Here is a 23,583-nt window from a genome sequence, read left to right as displayed (position 1 = left end):
TATTATTGAATTGACCCGACCCGATAGTACCCGTTTTGGGAACGTCCAGTGCATATCTCAAATTTCAATACATTCAATAAACTAATATTAGAATTACAAATTAGTTCAGTACTAGTGATTATGATAGCTTTAATCATCAGTCATTAATATGTATCAACTACGATGTCAACAATAACATTTTACAAATAATTAATGTCAACAATAAATATTTTCATGTCAACGACGTATATTATTTAAGTCAACAACTACGTTTTACATATAATTCATGTCAACAACAATGTTTTACATATATAATTTATGTCAACAACGAGCTATATAATTCATGTCAACAACGAGCTATATAATTCATGTAAAAAATAAACATTTTCATGTCAACTACTTATATAATTTATGTCGGCAATATCACAAACATCTTATCTACACAACTAAAAAATTCCAGCAACACAATCGAATTAAAATACACAAATCAACTTGAAAACTAAATTTTCACTTAAGCCGTAGACAAAATCAAGTTTAGTTAAGAATTAAATTACATGATTTTGATTCGAAATCAAGCAAAACGAAGCAAAGACACTGATTTCACAAACAAATCTAGCAAATTGGATCAGAAACGAAGCAAATGAAAGCAAAACTTACATATTGGAGTTGATCTGAAACAGAAACGAAGCAAATGAAAGCATCTGCACCAGCAGCTTCAGCGTGCACGAGCTCGTCTTACTGCAGATCTCGCCGAAGACGATCTCCAGCAGCGATTTGAGCGGAGACGAAGGAGGCATCGGAGACGCCGAGCTTGTCCTTGAGGTACTCGACGAGCTTTTGAGCGTCGGTGAGGGTGAGGTTTGAGATCTGGTCGCCAAGCTCGACGACTTTCTTCGAAGCATCGACGGCGGCGGAGGGGAATTCGCCTCCTCATCTTCACGATCCTCCTCCGATCTACATCCGATCGGAGAGAAATCGCACGTTGCAAACCCTAGAAATTCCCGCCGCCGGAGCAGGAGATCATCTCGATCGTCGAATCAAGCGGCGGCGGAGGGGAACCTGTCGATGCTGAAGAAGCTGATTCCGTGCACAGTGGAGGGGAAGGTGAAGGAGAGCTTCGCGATCGTGAAGAAATCCGAGGATCCGCTGGGGAATTTCTGGCAGTCAATGGTGGATATGATCGTGGAGAAGCAGCTGTTAGAGAAGAAGGATTTGGAGCAGCTGTTGTAGTGCTTTCTCTCGTTGAATTCAATTGATGAAATTACCAATCTATCATTTCATAATAAATTAATCTAAAAATATTTTTTGTGTGGCAAAATCTGAACCACTCATTTAATAAAAATGAGTGGCTGATATTGCATCTCATTTCTCAATTAGCCTAAATAATCTCAATTGATCACAATCCTATATATATATATATATTTTATCAATCACACGTTCCTACGCGAGAATGCATGCTCTAATATAAAAGAGAATGTGCATTATTTTTTCCTCTCTTTGCAGTTATTCTCATTTTTTCCTTCTATTGTTCAACGACTTAGATTTCATAATATGTTTTCTATAAATATTCGAATAATAGAATATGAGTTTTGGAAGAAGAATCGAGGTTAAATATTGAAGATCAACTGCTTAAGCATATTTTATAGTTGCAATTTCTGTAGAACTGATATAATATTCTCTATATGGCTCTGATTGAGGCGCGTATAATCTACTTAAGACTCTTTTAAAGACGAATAAGTTTTATTAGAGGTCTCAAAAGAAAATGAATTTTTTTGAAAGGTCAAATGAGGCTTTGAAATTTGTTAACATAAATTGATTTTTGCTGAATTGTTTAGATCGCTACATGTAGAAGGAACAAGTAATAAAGATCTAAAATTTTTTAGGTCAATATTTTGGTAATCCTTCATATCTCTTTTGAAAGCTTGTGTCCCAAATAGTAGAATACAGTCAGAAACAATCGATCATGCAAATAATTAGCCTCAAGAAGCATATACAATACACACAAATTGCATACACCCTAAAATTTACGGTACCAGCAGCAACCAAGAATTTAAAAAACCAGAACGTCATGATGTTTACCTTTTCGTGATGTTTACTAACAAATAAAAGGCTGGAATTTACATTTTCATGATGGGTCACCGGCGTCGGCCTCTGGAAGGGTTAGAAATTCAGTTATAAAAAACGCGACTTCATTCTCGCCGGTGATATGAGAACCCTAAACTCAAAATTTTGATTATTGATTAATCGATAACCAACTTTACTCGATTCGGTTACGACTAACTGAATAGTGATGCACCCCTAGTATAAAATATCATTTGCATGATATAACATTAATATTATATAAATGATTTTTCAAAACTTCATTGTCACGGATTATGATATTGCATAGTCCATTATTGATTGTTGATTGGAAAAATTTTGAAAGTAGTATATATTATTATAAACATATCATTTCCAAAACTGAAAAATAACAAAAATTAAACATGTTATATTCTAGAAATTGAACATATATGAGACACATGTGTCAATTTATGTAGAGCTGGCAAAATGTGTTATGAATGCTCAACACAACCCATTTTTATTTTTTCGCCAGGCCCATTGGGCCAAGTGTTAAAAAATCATATTGAATTAAAGCTAAATTACTGTATGCGTAACACAATTAAAAAGATTCTCTGTCTCTATCAATTGTGTGTTACTTGGTGTGAGAGGAAAAGGTGCCCAAAATAATAATAGGAGTAATAATAATTAAATAAAAAGAAAGCCACGTTTCTCACTATAATTTTCCAACTGACCCCTGAAATCTGAATCAATGGTTTTCAAAATCACAGATAAATTAAAATGGATTTGAAATAGTATTCGAACAAATTAAGTGATTAAATATTTTAAATTATTGCCATATACGTAGGCATCTGAATTAAAAAAATATTTAATGATTGGTGACGGTCTTATGATGTGTGGTGGTGGATGAATATGGACAAAAGGCAGACATGAAATAAATGAAAATATATATCGGTCTTCACATGTAGGCCCATAAAAATAGATGCCTCACTTAAATAAAAAGGAAAGTACAAATAAAATAATTGAAAGGGGTAAATTAATTCTATATTTATACACAAGATCAATGCATTCCAATTTATTTCCACATCTATAGACTGCATTCTAAATCAGGTGGATTATATTTCTTGATATTTAGATCCAACTCAGGTTAATTGAATCTCCAAATTTGCAAAACAATAAAGTAATTATAATGGTTAAGAATCTGATTCTATTAGCATGTTTACTATTGATCTATTTAATGCTTATCATTTATCCCTAATCTAGTGTTTCTTTCATTGATTCTGTTATAATTATAGTATATTAGAAAATTTAAAGGAAAAATAAATAAAAAAATGAAAAATGGTGAAAATGGTGATGGGAAAAACAGCAATTTTGGTGAAAAATAACAGAAGAAAACAAAAGAGCTGAGGAGTTAGGACCATACACAGAAAGACAGAGGCAACCACCAACATGGCTTCTCTCTCTACCTCTCTCCACTCATAATTATTTAGGTTTGTTTTTTCCTCTCTCTATTTTCCTTTTTCTTTTCTTTTTTGATGAAATTGTTTCTGCAATATCTTTGATTCTAGTTCGTGTTATTCTGATTAATTATTGTATGCAAGTATTCGGAGTTGCGTTGATTCATTTTGTGCGCTATTCCCTTTTCTTCTTCCCGTTTCCATTATCATTTTGGTATTTGCTTTTCATCTTTTTGAGGTAATTTTGTTTTTATTGATGTGTGAAATTTTCGGCATTAGGGATTTGGTAGAGGGATCTGCTTCTGATATTTGGAGGTTTGGAGGTGATTAGGAAGATGGCGGAAGTTTTCGTATGATTCAAGGATAGAAGGCTGAATTTGTCATCGGAATTTGGATATCTGTCCTCGGGGTTTCTACTCTTATGTAAATCTGTGTTGTTTGCAGTTTTGGGTGTATAAATTGGTTGTTTTATTTGTTTGTTTGTGGAGAAGGGTTTTGATCGAGCTTGAGATTTCCAAGTTTAGATTTGGGATTTCCTTGTTTGTACTACTGATTGAGTCAATAGGTATTCTTGGTCTGAGATTTTCTGTGGAAGTACAGGAATGGGTGAAAGTTGGAAAAACTGAGTTTTCTTAAGTTGTTTTTGCTTCCTTTCCAGTCGGGTTGCGAGCTTGAGATCAATGGAAACAAAGAAGGTGCCTGTATTTGAAATAGAAGGTGGGGCTCGAAGTGAAATTGAATGCAAAGGGTTAGACATTGAGAAACAGATCAGTATGGATGAGCCTCAGTGTTCTGAGATTGAAATGATGGAAATGGAAACTGCTGAGACTGAGATACCGAGGATTTGCGATGAGGGAAAACATGGATCTGAGATTGTTTCCTTTAGTTCAAACAAGTGTGAGGGAGGAAGTCATGAAAATGTTGTTTTCTCAAGAGAAGCTCCCCTTGCCGTTAAGGAAGATGTCAGCATTAGCTCTTGTAGCTGTGGGGCTGAGAAACTGAAGTCCAGATTGGCTGCTTCTGATTCTCTTCCTGGGAAGAGCGGGAGGAAGCTCAGTCGGCAAGATAGAATTGAATTAGGTCGGTTGTTTCAGGGTGCTGTGAGTTCCCATGATTGGGAGCTTGCTGAGAGTTTGATCTTGTTGGCTGATCCACAGACTCTAAATGATGCACTGTGCATAGCTTTGGATTCAATCTGGTTTTTGAGCACACAACAAGAATTATATGGAATTACTGGATTAATCAAGAAAATTATTGCTAATGGGGCGTATGACTTCACCCGAGCAGCACTCAGGACTTCATTTCTTGCTTCATGTGTTTCTGCTTGCCAAAGTCGCACAATGAGCCTTGCTGACACTGTTACTGTAATGGCGCAAAGGTATGTAAGAGACCTTTGTCACACACCCTCATTCATATGTATAACTATATATGAGTGTTGTAGCCTTGTAGGACTGCTCGATAGTTAAGATTTTATTTTTTTAAAGTGAATTATTTGTCATAAATCAATGGAGTTAGATGTTTCGAGTAACTTGGAACCTTAGTCTGCCTCTCTTGCTCTCGAATCTCAAGAAATTAAATAACTGAACTCTCCAATTTGCTTGTACCGTCTGGTAATCTTATCGGAAAGTAATTTGCAGTTTGTGCTAAATACTGCTAGGCCTTCTGTCGTACTAATATTGTTGGGGTTTAATCTTGGGTGAATTGCTCGTATAAAATATCAAAACCCACTTTATAATTTTATAGAAAATAGAAATATAATTGATATCTTGGCTGTTGTGCTTCTGCGCTGTTGCTTACTGACATTCTTCCATATGTTCTGAGCATTTCCACCATCCATTGTTGCAGGCTACATGAAAGGCTTCAAGAGTGCAATGGGGATGAAGTCTTGAAGGCTGAAGCTGGCGCTAAAGTTCAGAAATTTACTGAGTGGGCTCTTAAATGTATAAGTTTCCATTCTCGCTGCCAGGGAAACAGGGACAGAGTAGGCCATAATTCTCCTGTAGAGATTCAACTACAGCTATCTGCTTTCAAGACCTTCCTAGATCTTGCAGGCAACCATCTTACTGGGAAGGATTTCACTGAAGCATTTGATGCAGCTTGCTTCCCACTTACTCTCTTCTCTAGCTCATTTGATCCTGGATGGGCATCAGGTATATCAGCTACTGCAATCCAAGGGTTACTCGGCATGCTAGTCGAGGGGGGCGCAGACAATGTTAACCAGTGTTTTTTGGAGGCTTCACGTTTTGGGAGTACTGAACTTGTTCGCATTTTATTGCAGGTATCGTTTCTGATGTCTATTGATAAGCAATGCTTTTATTAACTAGCATATGGTTACTGTGTGAATACTTTTTTGGTTCCCACCTTTGGGGAGAAGTGATGGTTTGAATTGTTCATTGGTCATTGCTTTATTGATGACTCTATTCTCACTTAAATATATCTTCCTAAGGTTTTTGTTTATCTTCCAGTTTACAACTTTACATAATCATTTTGTTGATGCATTTTTTCAAATCCATTGATAACCCGTTTCTCCAATTTCATGACAGCTTGTAGTTTTGTGTATGTCTTCCTTTTCATATCACAAGTTTTGTGTATCATAGATATGGGCAGGTATGAGTTTAGGTAGAAACCATCGCAATTGTTGTAGGAATTACAACCAAAATGGTCTGTAGAATGTGACTAAATGGATGATGGTTAGGCTTAATTCTCGAAATTTCGTACTCCACTGTATTCTTACTTCATTCCACCATTCGCCTGCTCAATGGATCACAGCACACACCGAATGACTGCTGCTCGTCTCTTATTGTAGCCCCCATTTACAGATCATCAGTTTGGGTCAGAATGCCAGTTTGTTTTCAAATATCCCACCGTTTGAAATTTTTTTATGAATGCTCTTGCATTAAAACCCTCAACTGGAAAAGTAACATCACATGACTTCTTTGGAAGGAATGTTAATTTGTTAGTATATTTTGCTCCGTGGCTTACTCGTTTCCATATTGTGTATTAGATTGCTCAAAGGAACAGCTTGGATGTGGATGTTGATCTGGCTTTGGGCTTTGCTTCACATTATGGTAAAATAGGCACTATGGAATGTTTAGTCGAAGAGGGAAATGCTATGGCTTTCTTGGGTCCTCTGATGAGAGCTGCTGAGAGGGGCTGCATGTCGGTTGTTCAGTGGTTTGTCCAAAGGGGTTGCCGAGACATGGAGCTCTGTCTTGCCCTTACAGCTGCCACTTCAAGCAGTCAAGTAGGTGTGGCGTCATATCTGCTCCCTCACGTTCCTCAGCACGTTCTTGCTGCCCTGAGTATCGAAATACTCAAGGCAGCCGGTGAGCGAAGTGGAGGCTCTCTCGACGGGGTAGCATTCCTCCTCCACTCAGACTTTCTAGGGGATCCCGTGGCAACCTATGCGGTTGCCGACAGCATCGCCAGATCAGAAGACGAGGGGATCGCCCCGGAGTTGAGGGCTTTTCTCAAAGAACACTGGTCCGATGTGGCTTTCTTGGATGGACTAAGGGAAGGAGAGCTACACTTCTCGAACCTAGTCCAGATTCTGAGATGGGGCGAGTCGCCTGTTTGTTTGAGGGATCTGCCAGCGCCTCTGAGAGTGGCGATAGCGTACCTGCCTCTGTATAGGGAGTGTGTGAAGGCGGGAGGGGGGCTGCTGTCGCAAAGGCATCGGGGGCAGCTGGTGGAAGCGGCTAGGCGACTCGAGGGGGTGGTCCTGGATGAGCCGGGGCAAAGGAGAGAATTGCTGGCAGTGATGGAGCGTCATCTACCTCCATTTTTCATCACTACTTGAGGTTGGAGAAAATCAGTGGATCTTTTCTCTCAGTGGTATAGAAAAATAATGAAATTTTAGACATGCTTACGATGTTAGGTAGCTTTTGTCCTAGTTTTTTTGCTCTTTAGAGGCTCTGTGTGTAAGAGAAGAGTGTATGAATGGCTGGAAAACCTGATGAACTCGTGCATTATATGCTGATTTGCTCCCAATTCAACCTTTACTTCAATTTCCCAAGTAATCAACTAACTGGATAATCGTCATCTCATGCACCAAAGTTATTTGTGGCTAGTGATAGACCTCTTTTCAAGTTCCTTGTTATTCCGTAGCCTAATGATCTTAATTAAATTTTGATTTTAATTAAAAAATAATAATTTATGATTAATGAACCTCACACACCGGAGCAAATTTGGTTATGGGCTCAAAGTATTATCGTATACCACGGATTAACGGATCGATATCATACTACTCTCCCTCCCATTAAAATCTATCACTCATTTTCATTTTCATCCTTCTATAAAGTTTATTAACTTTTATCATTTTTTAATAGAATTTACATGTCAATAATTCATTCTCTCTTACATTTTATAAAATAATATATACTCCATTTCCTTAATTTTTTCAACCCATTTTATGGTACATTTATTAAAACTCCTGCCAGATTGCCAGATAAAAATATGATAAATTTTCTGGGACAGAAACAGAGACATAGACAAAACTAGAAACTAAAGTAATCCGGTGCTTAACAAAATAAATTAATAAGTAATAATGTTATTAAAAATTTGATTTTAATTATAATATCTTTATAATCTTTGCACTCTTAAAATAACACAAATGATAAATATGATATCAATTCTTGATAGAGACATCAGTTTTTTCACTCTTAGATCTTAGATTTTACTAGTATATAGACTAATTTGTAATAACTTTTTAATGTCAATTCATTTTATTTATATTTTGACTGCCAATATATAATACTCCCTTCGTTTTTTTAAAAATAGCAACTATTTTCATTTTTTGTCGTTCCTTAAAAATAGAAATTTTAAAATCTTTCTATTTTAGGACATGGACCCCACAACCCACTAACTTTACTTTAACTACTTTTTCTCTTCCTCTCTCTTACTTTACTCATTTTTCTTTTCATCTCTCTTACTTTACCAATTTTTCTCACTTATTTTACCAATTGGGCATTAAAATTCGTGTTGTTTCAAATGTTTCTATTTTTTTTAATACGGAGAGAGTATGTGTATTTAATTGTTAACATATTATAGATATAAGACTAAATCATAATAGTTGAATAATTAAATAACACACGAGATGGGATAAACCTAGTATCTTTTCCCTCACAGCTCCATCTCTCTTCCTCTTTCTTACTCACAGACGCAGTCACGCATGCCATTCGGAAGCAAGGGGCGGTCATGCAACATTGGCAAGGATACTTGGTCTGGTGGTTGTTGGGTACAAACCCATCCCACATTGGATAAGTGAGGGAAGATGGAAGGTGTATATAATTCTTGTCCAACCCCAATTATTTTGAGGCCTTTTGGGAGTAATCCAAAAACAAATCCGTATGGGCTTGACCCAAAGCGGACAATATCAAACTAATGTTGCAGTCGATGATCCTAACAATGGTGACTTGGCCCAGAGCTAGGTCTGGCCCTGTTGGTGACAATGCTTATTATATGCATGTAGCATCATTGTTCTCTTTATGCTAAATCAATAGTAGTACTATTTTAAATTTATGTTACGTTGAAAATATATTCAAATACTATCCATATCTCTATTAGGAGTCCACATTTAATTTGACATGAGTTTTAAAAAATACTATAAAGGAAAATCAGTTGAAAAAGTTAGTGCAATATGAGTTGCACTTTTATATTAGTTTTATAATGAAACATGAACTACATAAGTTAGTTGATGTTAGACTTACTTATCATTTATGATAAAAAAAAAATTGAAAATTGACTCTTAATGGAGGACGTACCAAAATGACGAAAGTGGACACTTAATGGGATGGATGGAGTAGTTAAGTGGAGAAAAAAAGTAAGAAAAAAAAAGTAAGAGAGAAACAAATATGGTCAGTAACTCCCGTGTCAATAACCCAAGTATGAGTAGATGTTCAAGCCAAACATGACTCAACCACTAGAGCTTGGTGCATACCTGTAGCCTTGCCCTTTTTGGGACAGTATGACTTCCAATACCTCTTTTGTCCTCACTTGAAGCACTTTCCTTTTTGCTTCTTGTTTGTCTTCATCTTCTTCTTTCCCTCAGCATTCTTAACAGCAACCTGGTTCGGCATTTTCTTCTTTTCTGTGTCAGGCAGGCCTAGGGCCAGAGGAATGATGTGTCGAACTATCCACCGCTGCCTTAGCTTGGACCATAAGGTCCTCTGTCGACTGAAGTTCAGTCAACAATTCAACAAAGGTGTAGTTCCTCTTGTTCATCTCAAAATTGAGCTTGAACTGCTGAAAGCTAGGTAGACTTTGAATGATAATAGTGACTTGGGACTCGAGATCGACGTCCCTCCCAAAACCTCAATTTGGAACGTGTTTTAATGTATTATAAGTAAAGTAAGAGAGAAAGAGAAAAAGTAGTTGAAATTGTGTAGTGGATGGTGGGGCCCATAAATGATAAAGTAAAAAGAAGGAGAAAAAAGTTACCATAATGGATATGGACAATTTGTATGGGACGGACGAAAAAAGAAATATGACCTATTTCTATGGGGCGAAGGGAGTATTTATTATTCATAGAGTAATCAAACTCCAACTAGCTAGGTTCCGAATAATAAAACCTTGTTTCGCGCTCCTCTTGAGGACATTATTAAATGAGACTCATCTCGCGCACGATTCGATATAATAGCAATCCTAGCACCCCTAGATATTAATCACCACTACCCAATATATCAAGATTATTGGGTTCCGAAAAACTCACACCATTTGATAAGTCAAAGTAGTGCATAATCAATACTTTATGTTCAATTCTAACGTACATTGATTAAGAAATACTCCTTCCGTCCGCCATTGGGAGTCCCATTTATGGGCGGCACGAGTTTTAAGTAATGTTACGAAAAGTGGGTGGAAAAAAGTTAGTGAAATAGATGTCTCACTTGTATATATTAGTTTTAAATAAAATGTGAGTGAAATGAGTTAATGGAAGGTGAGACCCTATTATCATTTATGGTAAAAGTGAACCGGGAATCCTATTTGCGAGTGGACTAAAATGGCAAAATGGAACCCCTATTCGTGGACAGAGGGAGTACACATTTATCAAGACCTCGTCTTTCAGTAGATAGCATAAAGACTCGTCTCGCTGTTAGATCTGTTCAGTGCTCTACCACACCAATGTCATCTTATTTCAGTAAGGCTTAGAAATATGCGGACTGACATTGCAACCTTTCACGATAGGTAGTCTAGGCCTATCTGGGTTGTGAAATTCTTCTTTTTCTTTGTTCAGAACTGACCGTGTTACCTTAAAGTGGACGTCGCCCATAACCGATCTACCAAAACAAAGACTTAGACTTTGTTAAGTTCTTTATACATTTAAATATGCAATAAACATACATTAAATGTAAAACACAACAATATTATGACAAAAATAATCAGTTTTATTCCTTGGAAAATAAAATAAGAATTTTTACAGTATTCAATCACTCGAAAGGTGATTTGTAGTATACAAACTCTAACAGGATGGAGTAATTAGGAGTTGGTTCAATTCATAACCCCTTCTTAGAGTTAGACACATAATCATATCGGTTCGCAAATACAACAATACTCCCTCTATCCGCGAATAGAAGTTCCATTTTTCCATTTTAGTCCGTCCATGAATATGAGTCCTGGTTCACTTTTATCATAAATGGTAATAGATTCCTACATTCCACTCACATTTCATTTAAAACTAATATATATACAAGTGAGACCTTTATTCCACTAACTTTTTTTCATTTACTTTTCTTAATAATTCTTAAAACCCGTGGCATCAAGGAATAAGACTCCTAATGACAAACATAGGGAGTATTAGTTAACATCACAAAATATAGTACTATCAATTTCTGTCTCGATATAAAAAAATATATACTAAATTGATATAATTTTTAATTCTCAAAAAATTTTCATTTAACAAAAAATTACCATCCCTTCATAACTATGCTTGAATATTTGGTTGGAGCAATAAAATTTCCCAATATATATCTCATACGTACCTTACAATTTCAAATTTGAAGAAAAGGTGTTGTGAGCAACACTAACTGCACCCCTATGCTTAATCTAATATACTAAGAAGGAACGAAATTAGTACAAAATGATGGTAATTTGATTAAGTAACGATACAAAAAAGGTGAAATCTAGAGACATGTAGAGGGCATAAAAGCCAAGAAGAAGAGAAGGGCGAGAATGAGGATAGGCAGCAGCAGAAGCAGAAACGGCGGCGGAGGCAGCGGCGGCAGCACCACCGGCAGAATGAGCAACGATACCGTGAGGCAAGCGAGCATCACCACCGACTCCAAGGTGAAATACCGCCGCAATTTACCACTTTTGTAATCATCAGCTTCCACATTCACCACTTGCCCCCACATTCCCAATCTCGATCGCCTCCGCGCCGGACCACTCATTTATTCCTCTTCAATTCTACTATATGATCAATTTTTGTTAGATGATTTGAAGGTTTTATTGCTAATTGCTATGCCTATACAATATATATATATATATATATAGTATATACACAAATTTAATAAAAATGGTGGGATTCAGTGAATGGGCAGAAGACAAGGTGGGCTCCTGACAAGAAAATATATGATGGGTGAAAATATTTGAAAATCCCTTTTTTTCCTTAATTTTTTTGATTCTTCTCCCCTACCTCTCTCTCCATACTTTTTGGTTTGGTGTCACAATATTTACATATCAAAATGGAAAATCTTGTACGCAATATATTGAAAAAACGTGAAAACAAAATGAATCATCAATTCATCATGAATCATGTTTCTTGCCTGAATTTCGTAATGAAACGTAATATTCAAATGAAGAAAATTCACATTCAAAAACGTAAGTAAAACCCATTAATTATTCTTTACATACTCTATTTGCATTTGACGTTTCAACTTTGTCCACCCAAATTATTTCAATACTTCCCATTTTTTTTTCAATTAAGTTCAGTGTATCATTCACACATGCCACATGCTTTCTGCCTTTTTCATCAAATCTTTCCCTCTTTGGGAATCCTCTCTTTCTTGTATGGTTAGATTGAATCATAGTAGTAGTATTCAATAAGTGGTTGCTTAGCTTTAAATTGAAATCATCAAATATGTGAAATGAAACCAAACCGTCCTCGAGTATGTATATTTTTTTTCCAAATGCCAATAGTATTTTTTTTTAATTAATTAGTTTTTCGAAGTAATGTTTGACTTGATTGGAATTTTTAATATATGATTAGTTTTTGTGATATGTAATACTTCAGCTATGTTATATTAATACGTTACATCGACATTTGACTATTAATAACTGAACCAGATTAATATATAAAGTAAAGCTTTATGCCTTTAATGACTCCATTATAAAGCAAACATGACATTAGCTCAATGTTTGAATTTTATATATTCCTTAATCCATACGGATAAAATGCAATGAATATAATTTTCCCCCAAGTGCGATGTATAAAGGAGAGAGATCATATCCATTCTCCTTTGCTCTTCATCATTCCTAATTAGAAAAATATTCCTTCTGTCTATGAATTGGCACAAATTTTAAGAAGATAGTTAAAGGGCATTGAGATTGTTTAGTATGGATGAGGGGTATTACTCTCTCGTCTCATTTTAGGAGTCCCGGTTGAGTTCGGCATGGTTATTAAGAAATGTAAAGGAAAGTTGGTGAAAAAAGATAGTGAAATGTGAGTCATACTATTTTATATTAATATTATAATAAATGTGAGTGAAATAATGTTAGTGGAATGTGAGGCCTATGGAATATTCTAACCAGGACTCCTAAAGTGGGACACTCAAAAATGGTAAACCAGGACTTCTAAAGTGGGATGGAGGGAATACTATAGATCTTATTATGCAAATAAAATTAAATGAAGCAGGGTGCATAATCACATACTAAAATAGAAATTGTATAGGAGTACTTTTTATATAAACACTAAAAAGTAAAATTATTAAGTACTGTCTGTGAAGTAATAAACCTTCAAACAACAAATAAATAACTGATTTTGTTATCATAAAAATATCAAATTAGTAGTAATACGTTTGTGTAAATTGTCATGTAAAATGTCCTATTATCAAATTACTACAATCATAATAAAAATCTCTTCTCAAAATCTCGAATTTAAAATTTTATAAATATTCAGGCGTATCGAGTTTGATTTTCACCGACCACAGTAGATACATACGTGAATGGAGATGTGTGACATTGTGTTGGACCAAAGCAAATAATGAATTAATGAATAGAATAAAAATGGGCACATTGAGGAGCATCTCATGTGTGATGTCGTGTGCCCTCTCTTTATTCAATGCATACTCAATATTTCTAATCCTCGTACAAACTCTTCACCAACTCTATATAATTACCCTCCCATAATATTTACATACATACAAAAATATGGAGAAAAAATTTCTATTTCAAAATCATATATACTCTCTAAAACAAGTTGATTAACTTTTTCATCACAAGGCAAGCTAGTTCAACCCGACCTGATCAAATCTTAATTAGTAAATGAAAATATGTTAAAATAGATTTATTTTTATGGTTAACCAAACCAAAATTATCATGGACTCTTCTTAAATGTCAATTTCGTGATACATGGGTCTCATAAAACTAATCATTTTTTTTTTTGAAATAGTTCAAAATATAATGTAGTCTTTGTAGTATTTGTTATACTCTACTTAAATATTATTGTTTGTAAATGGCTTATCGAGCGATTGTAAACCTTTGAAGGTAAAATAAATCTCACATTCATCAGTCTAATCAACAGTATAAGATTCGATTAGATGAGTTATTGTGCCCCTCCACCAACTAATATAATAACCATGTGTACCCCTCATATTGGAGTTGATGCCAACAAAATCACATTTCTTAGGAAATATTTCATTACTATTATTACCCTCAATTAAATGATCAGTTCCCTATTTTTCTGACACAATTAGACATTTCACCCTCCAAATAAGGTTCCAAATAATTGAAATGACTTGTATTAAATTAATGAGTTGCATTGGCCATTAGGGGCCTACTTCATTATCTCTCCACATATACACCATACACTGGTATTTTACATTTGTAGTCAATGAAAGGCATGTTACACTTGATCATGCGATTTACATTGTAACTTAGTGAGTTACTTGAAATTCCTTTCTTTTGTTAAAATTGAAAACTAAATTGTAATTACTTCGTATTTTTAGATTAGATGTAGTTGTTATTTTTTTAATTAATTGGTGTTTAGCATTTTTTCTAGTCTATATATATAAAGCTTTTTATTTTATTTTAGAGATAATTTTCATAATTTAGTCCATAAAGATTTTCTCGTTTTCTCTCATTTTCTTCTTCAGCGGATTTGTTTCTTTGCAACTTTCATCTCCTATTTTCATTTTATTAAATAGTCTCATTTGTGGACGGCACGAGTTTTAATGAGAAATTAATATAGTAAAATATAGATGAGAAAAGATAAAGTAAGAGAGAAGAAAAAGTGAGTAAAGTATGAGAAATATGAGAAAAATAAGGTAAAGTATGAGAGATATAAACTTTCTACTTACTTTTAAAAATAAGATTATTTTTTTGGACATCCCAAAATGACTAAATGAGACTATTTTTGGTGAATCCAGACGAGTATACGGCAATCAAATTAAAATTTAAATGTCAACTAAAACTGATGAGGCAATGAATGTGATCAAATGCAAACCCTAAATATTATACAAACTCCAAACTATGATTCGGACCATTAAAAAATATCAACGGATGACTAAATAGTAGTAGCAACAGAAAATGTTAATACAATGTCAACGGTTGATGTTGTGTTGACATTTTCTGTTGCTACTATTTTGTCATTTGTTGATATTTTTTAATGGTCCAAATCATAATTTGGAGTTTGCATAATATATAAGTTTGCATTATATCACTACCCAAGGAGGCAATCACAAGGAGGCAATCAGTCAAATTAGTTTTAAGTTTAAAATATTTTAAAATAAATTACATCCGATCATCTTCCACACCCTCTCTTCTATTTTCACTTTCTCTTTTTGAAATGTGGAGCTCTAAAAGCATTAAAAAGTGATCCTTTCATGCCATGCCTGATACATTGGCTTAGTTTTGCTAAAATTTCAAAGCTCTTAAATTAATGTTGTACTATCGCCTTAATAATATTTTGTTTACTAATTCATCGCAGAGTGAAATAAATAGTCATGTTCTATTAAATATGAAATATTTGCTTTTCGGCACGAGATTTTATACAGTGTTGTATTGTGAGTTAATGAAAAAAGAATAAAGTATTAGAGTGAAAAAAATAGAAAAAGTGTCGTTTTTATTTTAAAATACGTTTCATTTTTAATGGGACAGATGAGGAATAAAAAATTAACTGAATATTCGTTGATAGAAATCTGGGAAAAAACAATAAATAGAGTAAAAGAAAACGAAAGAGAAAGGGGAGAGTAGAGAAGATGATAACATGGTATATTTAAAAAAAAATTAACATAAATAATCAAAATGAATTGCCACGAAAGTTGTAATTTGGCACATTAGTATTGATATTTTATTTTAGGAAAAAATAGAAAAAAATATTGAAAGTTCATATACTTATATACAAATAACCTTTTTATTTCTTTTTTAATTTCTTAATTAATACTAATATATACTCCATAGCAGCACAGCTTCTCCTAATTCTTGGCCCAATAGACAGGCCCAATTGAGACTTAATTGGGTGTGATAACTGAGAAGTGGCAGCGGAGAATGGAGAATGGCGAGAGCGATTGGAGATCCCCGCTGCGCACACGCACAAGCCATCAAGAAATTCGTGACGCCCACTCCCCAAAACATATCTTTCTTCAACAACCTCATCACTCTCTACTCCAAGTTCAACCTCCATTCCTCAGCTCTCCTCCTCTTCCACTCCATTCCCTCTCCCAACACCGTCACTTGGACTTCCATCATCTCCGCCTCCGCCTCCGCCTCCCCCCTCTCCTGCTTCCGCCTCTTCCTCTCCATGCTCCGCCACCCTCTCCGCCCCCGCCCCAACTCCCACACTCTCTCCACTCTCCTCAAAGCCTCCGCTTCCCTCTCCGACCACCCCATCGCCCCCCAGCTCCAATCCCTCTCTCTCAAGCTCTCATTTCACCGCCATCCCTTCGTCGCCTCCGCCTTCGTCTCCCTCTACTGCAAAACCCGCGATGTGGACTCCGCGCTCAAGGTGTTCGACGAAATGCCTCACCGGGACGAGGTGTGTTACGCCGCGCTCATCAACGGCCTGGCTCGGGCCGAGAGGCCCCTCGACGCGCTGCGCTGCTTTGTCGAGATGAAGAGGGAGGGTGTGGCTTCGACGTGTCACAGCGTCTCTGGCGCCATCTCGGCTGCTTCTAGGGTGGCCATGCTGGAGCAGTGCCTGATCATGCATTGCCACGCCCTGGTAGCCGGTTTTGACTCTCATGTGTACGTGGCGACAGCGTTGATTGATGGATATGGCAAGTGCGGGGTCGTGGAGGAGGCGAGGGTTGTGTTTGATGAGATGGGGACTGAGGTGAATTTGGTCGGGTGGAACGCCATGATGGCAGGGTACGCGCAGCAGGGGAGTCATGAGCATGCGGTTGAGCTCTTCGGGCTGATGGAGAGTCGAGGTATTGAGGCAGACGTGTTCAGTTTCTTGGCAATTCTCACAGCCTTCTACAATGCAGGGATGGTTGAGGAGATTGAGATTTGGTTGAATAGGATGAAACTAGAGTACGGATTGGAGCCATTGATTGAGCACTACACATGCTTGGTTGGAGCAATGGGGAAAGCAGGGAGGTTGGAGGAGGCAGAGAGGGTGGCTTTGACGATGCCAGACAAGCCCGACGCAGCTCTATGGCGCGTGCTGCTATCGATTTGTGCTGATCAAAGGAACCCTCGAGTGGCTCGGAGGATGAGCGAGAAGTTGCTGGAGATAAACCCCAATGACGACTCAGCCTATGTGATCTTGGCGAACGCATTTGCAGGTGCTGAGGAGGCGAAGAAGGTGTGGACGATGATGAGAGACAATGGGGTGAGGAAGGAGGCCGGGAATAGTTGGATCGAAGTGCGTGGGAGGACTCACGTGTTCTTTGCTGGGAGGGACGTGAGGCACCCGAGGAAGGATGAGATTGAGGCGAAGCTGGCAGAGTTGATATCGGAGAGTGAGAGACTAGGGTACGCGTTGAGCGAGGATGACGAGAGGAAGGAGATGCTTTGGTTCCATAGCGAGAAGTTGGCCGTTGCGTTTGGGCTATTGAGTGGAGTGACACCAGAGGGTAAGGCGGTGAGGATTGTGAAGAACTTGAGGATCTGTAGGGATTGTCATGAGTTTTTCAAGTGTATTAGCAGGGTGAGGAAGAGGGAGATCATAGTTAGAGATGCTCATAGGTATCATCGCTTTGTCAATGGAACTTGTAACTGTGGCGATTCATGGTGAAGAATACACTACACATCCATCCATCTCTTCCATAACAAAGAAGAGAAACAACTATTTCCATCTTCAACTACAGGAATTGGTTGGAAAGAGACTGTATACATACAATAAATTTATACTAGTATTATGCAAGAATCCCAAAATAAAACATTGCCAAAGTAAACTTCTAAGATGAACAAAGACCAATTATCTTGCATAACTGTCTTTATATGTTGCAACTTGTGGAATCAAAACTGAGCTTATCAACTGGCAGAGGCTCAATCAAGCAACAAAAGATGAAAAACACAATGAAGGTCATAAGATGATAACAGAACATATTCTTCTGTTTAAGCAGAAAGCAACACAATATTTTTTACAAATCAAAGATAACAGAAAAAATTTCATAGAAAATAATATCTGGATCGCAATTAAAGCAACTCAATCAACAGAATCCAAATACAGTAAAACATAAAAGGCATTAAATTCAATTGGAAACCCTAGATCCATGAAGGAGGAATGAAATCACTGTGGTTGGTGCATAAAGGCAGGAGGGGCGCCGCCGAGGAGGGAGGCCTGCTGTAGCTCGGCCTCGTTGAACTGCGCCTCGCGATCCATCTCGATGATGAGGGGGATCCCTAGAATGATAACAGTGGTGCCGAGGATCCAGGCGGCCTTGCCGGTGCTCTTGAGGAGGCGCGTGGCCACGTACTTGGCGTCGGAGGCGGCGCTCTTGCCCTTCCTGACGAGGGAGTGATCGGAGATTCGCGATAGGATTCCGTCGTCGCTGGAGAGAGAGGGGCGTTTGGAAGCCATGTATGAAATTGGGGGGGCGGTGGAGGCTTCTCTTTCTCGCTGAATCTAAAACCCTTTTCGTCAATTTAAACCCTCCTCCTGCTCATATAATTTTAGCAATTAAACAAAATATTAAATTCACAATATATAGTAGATACAAAAAAATTAAATTCACCAATTTGCCTATCCAATGATAAGTTCATTCACAGCCCCCATTATTTAATCATTTATTCATTATATTATCATTTCTTATTTAAGAAACACACCATTCATTCACTTTATTGTTTATGGGTTCTAACTTTTATTCTATCTTTTCTCCAATTTTTTCTATCTATACTAATTTCTTTATCATAATTTAATTAAAATGTTAAATATATTAAATCCTCAAATTACATTTATTGAATGACTAAAAATACATAATGTTCATCATAAGTTACATGTTATTGAAAGTGATAAAGTACATAACCCAAATTGTAATCACACATTATGGACAAAGTTTACTCCAATGTGTTCGACTAGCTCTTGTTGAAGTATATTGTGGTTGGCAAAATCGCGAGACAACTCATGATGGTGTAGGTAATTGCGGTATGGTGACGTTGCACCTTGACCTAAAACGATTACGAAACATGCTTGTAGGCATATTTCCCGGCAAAGAACGTGTTTGCGGTCTTGTGGGCAAGAAAATGATTTCACAAAGGTCGGACACTTCAAGTAGATACCATTGGCGAAATAGTGATTCGCGTTGTGGTGCCGATTGTTGGCCGTGAACATCATTACCGGAGCCTTAACATTTAAAGCATCGTTGAAGACGTTCGAGTGGTGGATATTCAAGAATGGTCCGCACAGATGGGAGAGGACTTGAGAAGAAGCTGAAGCGATGTTTGGAAGCTGAGAATATATTAATCCTTAAGTTAAGTAAAATGGAGTACTTATATGAGTCTATGACCATATTTCTGTCACAAAATTATGTGAAATCGATAACCAAGGCAAGTTATGCAAGACCAACTAATGGTGTATTTGTAGTTTTATCGATGCATAATTATATTTAGATCAGCATATAAAACCATAAATCAAAACCTCTCAAGTTTGAAACTCACCTAATATAACTAGGATTTTATGGTGCAATTTGTCTCTCTGTTGTGGTTTACTGAGTGTCCACAAATGTTAAACAGGGATAAAAATACAACATACTGTACAATTTATGTGGATAATCTCTCATTTATTATCAATTCCAAGCCTTGGGAACTTTCAGGTCTCAAAGAAATCAAATGGAAAAGTAGGGTAACATACTTGGATTATTATAGGTTCCTATCGATTCAAAGTTACCAAAAACTATTGTAACCGAAGCCTGCAAGTTGAAAGGTACTCCACAACACAACACAACACAACAAAGCCTCCTTGGGCGCAACCAGGAGCGCCCCTCAAAACTTCAGATGATGCTCAAACAAAGATGCCATCTCAATCTGCCAATGGAGATAGATAATAGATGAGAAACGTGCAAATCCAAGACAATGCTCACTTTGTCGACAATGCATGTTCTATGGCTAAAACTAGAGAATGACAATAATACTCATGCTGAAATCCTTCCGATAGGGAGACTACATTGTGTTAGTAGAGTACAGAAACCAATGCCGGTGAAATATTTAGAGGTTTATGTGACTCGTGCCATGGCTGATAGCAGCCTCGTGAAATGGAATGCAACTCTCACAAGATATATATGCAGTTTACTTTATACCTTTGTGTTTAATATCTTATAAAAACAGAGAAGGCAGAGTTACTCCAGTATCAGTTATGATAATATCTTTACAAAGGATAGTGCCATTTCGAATACGAACACACCAACTGGAGAAAATTAAGAAATGATACGTATAGTGAACTTACAGCAGTCAATGCAGTTTCAGAGCCCTTGTTTCCTGCCTTACCACCGGCTCGGTTTAAAGCCTGCAATCATTGTGTTATTGCTGTGTATGTTAATGGCTTTGGCAATGCAAAAAAAAAAAAAAAATAGATTTACATTTTAATGAACACAAAATTTCTAAACAAAGCCTGCTCAAAAGCATAGAGCATCCTGAAACCGTTATCTTTGATTCTTAATTAATGTATGAAAAATGAAGTAGTCGGAAAAACACAGGTCAAACGAATCTAATAATTTACCTGGTCCATGTCATCACACGTCAGAACACCAAATATGCAAGGGACACCTGCGAGAGTTATGAAACAAGATCCCATATTTAAGAACCAAATAGTTTGAAAGTTGAAATTATTAATATATTCCACATTTGGGTTAATTATTTAAACAATAGACAGGCCGAGCAGAGACTCGACTACCTGAACTTAGACCAGCAGACAATACTCCAGAAGCAGCCGAATTCGCAACAGCATCATAGTGGGATGTATCACCTCTAATCTGTCAGGCGAAAAACGGCATAATAAAAAAATCTTTCCTAATAGTGAGCACTACACACATTATTGACACAAAAAGGTGTTTAGAATTTGATAGCCTCCACACTCCATAATTTAATCATAACATATTAGCATGTACCGAAAACAGATTATGAGAATGCATTGAACTAGAGAAGCTATAATATGTGAAGAAAACCTTACCACAGCCCCAATACACAAGACCGCTTGATATTTTCTTGATTTCCCAAGCTTCTCAGCAACTAGGCCGATTTCAAAGCTACCAGGAACCCATACAACCTAGTGCAAGATAATCAGAAGAATACATTTTCTTTAGCATGAGAGTTTCTAATTGCAAAAAAAGGAAGAAATTTCTACTATGATAGATTTATCTTGACAGGTCAAATAAACAAAGAGCTATTCAATATTCTTCCTTTTTTTTACTCCAGGTTTATCCACTCGTATTTTCTCCTTTTCAATGCCTATGCATGCCATTATAGATAGGGAGACACTATATCTTGCAGATCGGCATTCTAGTTGTTTAAATGCAATTAGTAACCAAACTGTGCACGTAAGAAAACAAATATTTTCCATTTAGACAGCCTAAAATCTTCCTATTGACAAGCGGGAGCACATAAAACATAAAATTAAATCACAAAAAACGTAATGCAGCTAGATTACTAACATCAATATCTTCCTCTTTTACTGAGTATCTCTTGAAAGTATCCAAAGCTCCCTCCAAAAGTGGCCTGGTGACGATCTCATTGAAGCGTGCCACCACCTTCATACCCAAAGAAATCATCGTTGTTAGAAAGAGAACAAAAACACAAATGCTTCCCCTCAAATCCCAAATTGCAAACCAAAACAAGATGCCTTGATTTTGACAAAACACAGGAAAACAAATAAAAATACGCAGCATGAGCATGTGTAACTAGGAATTAAACCGCAAACAAGAAAATTCCTAGAAAATTGCATCCCCAAGAGACAAGTTTGCAAAACAATGAAAGCAAGACTCTAAATTTACAGTAGGGCAGCATCACAGACTATAGCAAAACGGAGCCCCTCAGCTGAGGTAAGCGATCCGGTCAAATGTCTAACAGCTGAAGTCTGTGAGAATGATTCTTTCTTTCCAGCCTTCTCACTCCATAATCCCAAACCTGTAAAAGATAAAAAAAAAAAAAATTAAAATAGCCAAAATTGAGAAACAAAGCATAATCTATTTGAAGAACTTCAATTGCATTTACAGTCAGGCAATCGGGTCAAACATTAATAGGAGTTGATAGAAAAGTAAAAAAGGAAGAAATTCTGTGTGTGAAGAAGAAGAAAAAAGAAACCTTCGTGAGTCTGGTGGGACGACGAAGAAAGGGGAAAAGCAGTAGTTGCAGCTAGATTTGTTGGTTTGTGGTTGTTGTAAAATGAAATGCAATTGCAGCGGAAGGGTGAAGAAGTGACAGAAGATTTTGCTGTAGTACGGAATGAATTCGGAGAGAGCAGGGATGAATTTGCAGCAAATGAAGCCATTTGCATTGAGAAACTGCAACAGCGGTAGTATCTGTTTTCGAAGTAGTTTAGGTTTTAGTTGAGAATTTTGCTGAATCATACACTTCTATTTACTTTTGTCCTTTTTAAATTTTGATTTGCTTTCTATATTAGGACATTAATTTTAACGTTGTGTGCCCAAATTATTGTTAAGAATTGTGGAGTACTTTTTGGTATCGTATTATAGCTATGGTATAAGCAATAGAGGTGGCTAGAAATGGATGATGATAAAAAAAATTATCAGTGGATAATCAATCTATATATATATATATATATATATATATGTATATATAACAAGGGTCTTATTCTAATGCTTATAGCACCCTAATCCAAAATCAAGACTAAATCTCTACCCTTGGATTTTAAAATGAGTGGATGAGATTAAAGCTCACAAATCTCAATAAATAGTAGACAAAATATCAACAAAAAGGGTAATATCGTCATTATGTTATCATATGATAATTTTCGTGGGTGTTTTTTTATATCAACATTGTGTATTACAAATATCAACAATATGATATAAGAATATCAACATTAGTACAAGAAAATATCAACACATATTTATTGAGATTTTTATATGGTTTTATTGAGATTTTTTGATGTATTTGTTGATAAAAATCTGGGTATCAACATTTACGAAAACTAAAATAAAAAATATCAAATTTCATCATCCGAACGTCGTCGGAACATATGCAATTGAGATCTCGTTGGAATCCTTATTAAATTATCTTTAATTTGATATATTTTTTGCGAAAAAATAATTTAAATTGAGAGAGTTACGTAAATTTAAAGATTTGAGATGATTTTGAGGAGAGAGAAAGTAGTTAGTTATAATTACTACATATAGGATTTGACATTAATACCCTTTTAATTTAATTAATAATTATTTAAATTTAAAATATATTACACTTGGCATTATATTAACCACAAGATCTTCTAATCTAATGATTGAAAATTGGTCTCAATTTGGGATTGGTAATTAGTTAGCAATTG

The 23,583-nt window shown here is 36.3% G+C and overlaps 4 protein-coding genes across 6 annotated transcripts; 2 read left to right on the top strand and 2 right to left on the bottom strand.

Moving 5' to 3' along the window:
* The first annotated feature begins 3,416 nt into the window (after positions 1 to 3,416).
* Positions 3,417 to 7,501, top strand: LOC125221784 (ankyrin repeat protein SKIP35-like). 3 transcript variants are annotated; one of them, XM_048124034.1, is made up of 5 exons: positions 3,417 to 3,527; positions 3,774 to 3,917; positions 4,153 to 4,872; positions 5,340 to 5,772; positions 6,499 to 7,501. In XM_048124034.1, exons 3-5 carry the CDS (start codon positions 4,175 to 4,177, stop codon positions 7,291 to 7,293), a joined length of 1,926 nt encoding a protein of 641 aa, XP_047979991.1. In that variant the 5' UTR covers positions 3,417 to 3,527; positions 3,774 to 3,917; positions 4,153 to 4,174; the 3' UTR covers positions 7,294 to 7,501. The 3 variants fall into 3 exon arrangements, with proteins under 3 accessions (XP_047979991.1, XP_047979990.1, XP_047979992.1); XM_048124033.1 differs by having other exon boundaries at positions 3,774 to 4,059; XM_048124035.1 differs by lacking the exon at positions 3,774 to 3,917 and having other exon boundaries at positions 3,426 to 3,527.
* An 8,699-nt stretch (positions 7,502 to 16,200) lies between these two features.
* On the top strand, positions 16,201 to 17,883 carry LOC125220431 (pentatricopeptide repeat-containing protein At2g03880, mitochondrial-like). Its single transcript, XM_048122599.1, has one exon. It carries the CDS (start codon positions 16,201 to 16,203, stop codon positions 17,881 to 17,883), a length of 1,683 nt encoding a protein of 560 aa, XP_047978556.1.
* Positions 17,884 to 18,182: 299 nt separating this feature from the next.
* LOC125223507 (mitochondrial import receptor subunit TOM9-2-like) lies at positions 18,183 to 18,734 on the bottom strand. The gene has a single exon (XM_048126685.1). The coding sequence runs from the start codon at positions 18,670 to 18,672 to the stop codon at positions 18,382 to 18,384; it is 291 nt and encodes a 96-aa protein (XP_047982642.1). The 5' UTR covers positions 18,673 to 18,734; the 3' UTR covers positions 18,183 to 18,381.
* Positions 18,735 to 19,855: 1,121 nt separating this feature from the next.
* Positions 19,856 to 22,646, bottom strand: LOC125219237 (6,7-dimethyl-8-ribityllumazine synthase, chloroplastic-like). The gene is made up of 8 exons (XM_048121151.1): positions 22,386 to 22,646; positions 22,096 to 22,208; positions 21,737 to 21,832; positions 21,256 to 21,351; positions 20,980 to 21,058; positions 20,806 to 20,852; positions 20,533 to 20,592; positions 19,856 to 20,114 (listed from the first exon to the last, which is right to left on the bottom strand). Exons 1-8 carry the CDS (start codon positions 22,576 to 22,578, stop codon positions 20,073 to 20,075), a joined length of 726 nt encoding a protein of 241 aa, XP_047977108.1. The 5' UTR covers positions 22,579 to 22,646; the 3' UTR covers positions 19,856 to 20,072.
* Between the last annotated feature and the right edge of the window lie 937 nt (positions 22,647 to 23,583).

This window comes from Salvia hispanica, chromosome 4 (assembly GCF_023119035.1).
Source record: "Salvia hispanica cultivar TCC Black 2014 chromosome 4, UniMelb_Shisp_WGS_1.0, whole genome shotgun sequence".
NCBI lineage: Eukaryota > Viridiplantae > Streptophyta > Magnoliopsida > Lamiales > Lamiaceae > Salvia > Salvia hispanica.
This window is presented reverse-complemented; position numbering and strand designations above follow the sequence as displayed.